We start from the raw sequence: 6,179 nt of genomic DNA, 5'->3' as shown, positions 1-6,179 counted from the left end.
ATTTAGCACTGAGAATATCCTCTAAAAAATCTGAAATTCAAGCAAATGAATTTGTCTCAAATTTTAAGGAACTTCGAAATAATAAAGTCTTTATAGAGGGATTATTGTAGTTCTTCAATGGATAAATTCTTTCCAATTTTTGTCTCCATTGAAACCAATTCGACCATTTTTGTAAATAAACAAAAAAGAAGTTGACAGCGAACAAATAATTTGTTCTAAAAGCCAAATTTTATCCGAAATGGAAATAATGGGTCAACAGGCGGCCAGTAAGGCTTAAAGTGAAGAAACAGAATCAATTTTGTTGCAATTTTATCGAAGGGGAGTCTCCAAAAGTCATCAACCATGATATTGGTGAACAGACAAAACAGTCCCAGACAAAACAGTCCCGGACAAAACAGTCCCGAATAGCAAAATATTCCCAGAAAAACCAGTCCCAGACAAAACAGTCCCAGACAAAACAGTCCCGGACAAAACAGTCCCGAATAGCAAAATATTCCCAGAAAAACCAGTCCCAGACAGAACAGTCCCAGACAAAACAGTCCCAGACAAAACAGTCCGGACAAAACAGTCCCGAATAGCAAAATATTCCCAGAAAAACCAGTCCCAGACAAAAAAGTCCCAGACAAAACAGTCCCGGACAAAACAGTCCCGAATAGCAAAATATTCCCAGACAAAACAGCCCCAGACAAAACAGTCCCAACAAAGCAGACAAAAGAGTCCCAGACAAAATAGACCGAACTAAACATAGCGTTAAACATATGCACACCAATTAACACAAGAACCACTTAAGTTGTTCATATAATTGCAATTCATTGAACAAATATTAAGATGATTACAACATAGTTTTAGCCAAAATATGTTTTTGAAACAACTTTTTGGTGTAATCCTCGTTCATATCAATTAAAAACAAAGCATTCAGAAAATTAACTCATAGATTATGGTTGTTAATTGTTTCTAGATTACTTTTTACAATTATTTCGATAATTATTCGGGACTATTTTGTCTGGGACTGTTTTGTCTGGGAATATTTTGCAATTTGGGACTATTTTGTCTGGGACTGTTTTGTGCGGACACGGATGATATTATGTCTTCCCCGCATCAACTTGAATTGAACCCCTAGACACTAGTAGAACTCTATGAGAGTAATCCAGTGACTTAGTGCTTTCCGGGCTTTACTTGTTTATCTCATTTGCGAAGCCAAAAATTCAAAAGCTTCATTGCAAAAATAGCTTAGTCAAAAAAATTACACAAAAAGGGGCCTCAGGGCTGCAACAAATGATTGAAAGTAGCTTGAGAGCGTTTTAATGAAATGATTTTTTAACAAGTAATCTAAGCATTATTAAATGTGTTTATGACGTTAATATAACAGTGGGTAAACAAAATTGTATTATTTCATCAAACATATATACAAAAACTGGATTGTTTTCTACTCAGCATCAGAAGCATCAGAGCGGCAGTGATACGAAATATCATTTCTCACTAAATGATTTCCGGAAAAGGATAAACTGAAAACTTTGTTATACCAGATAGTTTATTGAAAATTTGGCTTAAAATAAGACAGACGTGACTAAAATTATTCTGCGAAAGCCCAAAATTCGTTAGTTGAAATTTGTTCGAGAATGTCAAAAATTTGCAAAGTACAGTCATATTTATCACTTAACTCTTTTTGATTATGAAAAGAAGCTAATTGATTGCATTAAAACCATTCGGTAACAAAAATTTTGCTGAAAAGCTATAAAAATAATTCAAACCATTAATCTACTCAACATTAATTGAAATTCAAATTAATTTAAAAATGAGAAAAATGTTGAGTTCCCTCCATCTCAAATTCCTTGAAAAATACACCTTTGATATTCATTCTTGCTTTGGTACTAGAAAACAAAATGTGCGCAAAAAATATCAATATTAAAGGCTTTTTTCCAGTTTCATTTTTTGGCCCAGAGAATAATTGTTTCATTATCATTCATTTTGACCGCTTGCTTAACGGGGCAGCTGGACTTACGCCACCATTCAAAGGACTTTAAACATAACCGACTACGGTTGGACGAATTGTTCTCCAACGACTGGCGTGTTGCTGGCTTAAGCTCAGGCAGCCTGATTGGATAAGGAGGATGGGGAATAAGTGGGAAGGGGTCCAAGCTACATAAAAGTGTCTTTTACATAGAAAATGTACGCTTGGACAGCCAGAATTGGGTACGGGAATAGATTGTGGTTCTAAAAATTGCCCTTCACAACTTGAATTTAAATATCCTCGTCAAATCAGGTAAATCGGGGGCTTCAAGACTAGTATGGCTCTTGGAGAATTGCTCAGCACCTTGATGCCCTCAGGATTTAGCAGTCTATCTCAAGACCAAAATACGCCTATATTCTCACATTACGCCTCGATGACATCAAGCTATCTACGAGCGACTGGACTAAAAATCTCATAAAACGTAGGTTACGGGTGCCAAGGCATATTACCAATATGTTAACTTGTTAATCTCACTAAGAAACACAATAGTTACAAAACTGAATTTCTTTAGTATATTGATATCAGACTATAGATATGCTTAGCATGATAGATGAATTTGAGGACATAATAGGACCACAGAAGTTCATTTGAACGGAACTCATTCTTATTTGTATTTCAATATTGGCAGTTCTATCCTAAACAATGTCGGCAACGCCGATTTATGTCGAGTCCTATTTGCATCTAAGTCAATTCATGAACACAGTTCCACACAGACTTCTGCAGTACTGTTTCACTGAATCAGTACAGATTGAACTCTGATTTATATCTTTAAAGTACTGAAATGACAATGCGTCAGTACTGATTCAGAACAAATTGAGTTCTAGAGCAATGAATTTAGAGTAGATTCAGACTCGACATGGGTTTTCAGAGTTCTAGGGACTGGACAGGAAAGGGCACTACCAAAGTCAAATTATCTAGTTTTGCGAGCAGAGAGAATGCCTTGAAGATTGGCTACGGAAGGCGAGGGTGTCTAGTACAGGGCGGTGATTTTGGCCACAGACTTCTGCCAGTTTTCGCTCCAGCGTCTTTCCTGGATCCTCTCATGGTTGAATGTCTCTTCGCTTTTCCTAACTTTGGACTTGAACTCGGCCACAAACAGCTGAAATGGATTCGAAATCAACCATTCAACCACCCCATTCTGTTTAAGACCCCCGCAACACAGTTTTATCAGATTTATTCTGCTTCGACCCCAAACTCAGTGGGAATAAAATTTTTACCCCCCCCCCGCCCCCCTCAAGAGAATGTGGTATCTTTTAAATGAGCAATGTGCTGAAATGTAACAACACATAATCTGTAACCAGGGATCATAAACGGCTGGGGTGAAAATATCCTTCACATGCACGTCTTCAAATTTTAGTACCCAATTCATTAGCCTTAATTTTGAAAAATGAAGATATTCACAATTAATTTTTGCACCAGACCTTCTTAACTCCATCACACACAAATTTTATCGGTCTTTCCGTAACTCGAAGTCTAAATCTGGGTGATTTTCCGAAACTGTTTCCTTCGGCCGAGAGGGTTTTGTGTTCATCGCCTTGGGCTAACTATTGCTTCTTGCTACACTTACATTGGTCTTCCTAGCCTCATAAGAGGTGAGAGTATCCCTTACAATCAAAACATGCCCTAATACGGGCACTAAAATATCAACATGGAGGGTCATAATCTACTGACAAGGAAACAATTTCTTTTCTTCTCTCAGTTCCTGATTGGTCGAGGTATGTGACCAATCAGGATCTGATAGAAAGAGAACATGGAAACTGTTTCTGATTGGACAGGTACCTCGTAGTATTTGTCTTTGGAGGTGTCGACGGTCTTGTGGACATCACTGTTCTTCAGGGTACTCACAACTGGAGATCGAACCACTTGAACTGGCAACCCAACATCACCACCAATAGTGAAACCCGCATTTGCAGACGAAACCTCCACTGAAACATTTTCATTTGAACAACAAAAGAACGCAAAATAGCATATACGATGTACATATCAAACAATCATGCTTCAAGTGATAATAAAACGGTGTTCGATAAAAACAACATTTAAATTTGCGATATTACAATTTTTTTTACCAACAGTTACTGAACAGAAAATTTAAAACAGCGCCGAATTTGAACGCATTATAAAAACTTGGGGTCTTTTCCATTATAGCCCCCATTATGGTATATTTACAATGATTGGGGGGGGGGGGGGTTTAGGTTATCTGACCACTAAGCTGGGGGGGGGGTATATTGGGAAAGACCCAAAACTTGTTCACAGCTAAACATCATCATACAGGGACAACCACTTGGAAAGCTCGCCCGATGAACGAAAGGGTGACTAAACCTTATCCGCTTGAGTATTGCACTTAAAAATTTACAATTTAGAAGCTCATAATTTCGGCACAACAAGCTTAGTAAAACTTTTACATACTATTTGTAAGAGTTTGACCGCCTATGTACTTAAGGTACAATAGTTAGTTGATATTTAATGGCAACTCAATACCCTTTATGCATGAAAAAAAACCGTTACAGTTGTCGCTTAGCAGTTGACTAGCAATTAGAACAGTAGAATAGAATTATTAGTAAGAACTGATGTCAGATTCGAAAAGCTAGAACATTTTTGTTTCCAAATTAACTTCTATTCGAGCTTCTCGAAAAACAAAGCAGTATCACACAACTTGCTCTACTAACCATTCGGACGGTCAAACACTCAATTACTACCCTCATAGTAAGCCCCCCCCCCCCCCCCAATTCATAGCAACTGCAGCCTTCTAAACAATTGGCTACAGGACCTCAAAGTAGGTAAAAAACTCGCAATTCATTTGAAAGCAAGTCGCCTGAAAACAGTCTAATAAACAAAGTAATGCAAATTAGAGCAGTGAAATTACGGTACGAATAAATTTTAAAAAAATCGACCTTTGCCCCGTGTTATCTTAAAAATAAAATGAGCGTCAGTTGACAAAACAGAAAATTCTGCGACCACTGCAAAAGATCAGCTCAGCTTAAAGCTTCTCAACTATTGAAAACTATCTTTGTCGAGCTTCGTTCTTCATTTCGTAATCTTTATCTTAATGGTTAATCAGCGTACTGTCTTTGAATACAGGATCAAAGTTTCACACTGATTCAACATCAACAGACAGTAACACAATGAGGATAAAAAAGTACTCCATAAAAATCGAGGAGTCACCGGCAATCATGTCTTTTGTTCTCATAAGTTGGTACCAGAAAATTAGTCAGCATATTCGAAAATCAATTTTTAACAAAAAAAAAAATAAGCCATATAAAAACCCTGAGCATCAAAACATATCTCTATAGACTAGTAAGAATTGACCATTTCAAGATCGCTGCATTAGAAGAAGCCATTCTTAATTCAATAATTCAAAACAGCACACTCGGCTAAGATTACAATAACTTATATGAGGTAACATCCCGTTTCGAAGAAATGTTTGCATAATTCAAGTTTCCATTCGCACGAGGATAGAAAGCAATCTCATCAATCAAAGCCCTTAAACTTCATTTGAAGAGTCAAGAATAGAAACCAAGAGAACGATCGTCGAATTTTAAGTTAAGCGAACAGGTCAACGTTTTGTCAACCCTCCTTCTTGAAGCAAAGTTTCGATCAGGCTGCAAAAAAAGACTTTTCGTCCATTTGAAAACCCACCCCAGCCTCTACATGTCCTATGTTCACTGGGCGCATCCAAATTGTCGCCACCTACAACATTGCTAGCATGAGTTTATATTGATATATTCGATTTAGCGAGACCAGTCACAGAAATATCTAATGCACAAATGAGGGAGAGAGTTAAAATCCGCCAACATAATTACCATGTTCAAAAAAAAGTCGAGACAGATGATCCAAAGCATTACAGACCAATTGCTCTCACAGATTCTCGCAAAAAGTTTTGAAAAATTAATTTGAGTCGCAAACTCAAAACTATCTGCATGCACAAAGCCATTAGCTAACAGCATTTGGTTTTGGAAACAAGCATTCTACAATATCCACTGAGCAAATTCAAAAACAAAAAAATGAACAAAAAATTACTTTCTCTTTCTATTTTTGAAATTAATTGAATCAATAAATCATCATACACTAATGTACAAGCACAAATGTCTTGGATTCAATTATTCAACAGGGATGAAACGACAGCAGACTGGATTAACCTATACAAAGGGGTTCCAGAGGGAACAGCACA

The 6,179-nt window shown here is 37.1% G+C and overlaps 1 protein-coding gene across 5 annotated transcripts in view; it reads right to left on the bottom strand.

The window, feature by feature from the left end:
- Window positions 1-2,499: 2,499 nt before the first annotated feature.
- LOC142344364 (coiled-coil domain-containing protein 180-like) overlaps window positions 2,500-6,179 on the bottom strand; it is a 97,685-nt gene continuing 94,005 nt past the window's right edge. For all 5 annotated transcript variants that reach the window (XM_075395951.1, XM_075395953.1, XM_075395954.1 and 2 more), the window contains 2 exons: window positions 3,791-3,936; window positions 2,500-3,110 (listed from right to left, as the gene is read on the bottom strand). In XM_075395951.1, the coding sequence (XP_075252066.1) occupies window positions 2,982-3,110; window positions 3,791-3,936 (275 nt within the window). In that variant the 3' untranslated portion in view covers window positions 2,500-2,981. The remainder of the gene's footprint in view (window positions 3,111-3,790; window positions 3,937-6,179) is intronic.

The sequence above is a fragment of the Convolutriloba macropyga genome, chromosome 8 (assembly GCF_964194025.1).
Source record: "Convolutriloba macropyga chromosome 8, txConMacr16.3, whole genome shotgun sequence".
In the NCBI taxonomy this organism is placed as follows: Eukaryota; Metazoa; Xenacoelomorpha; order Acoela; family Convolutidae; genus Convolutriloba; species Convolutriloba macropyga.
This window is presented reverse-complemented; position numbering and strand designations above follow the sequence as displayed.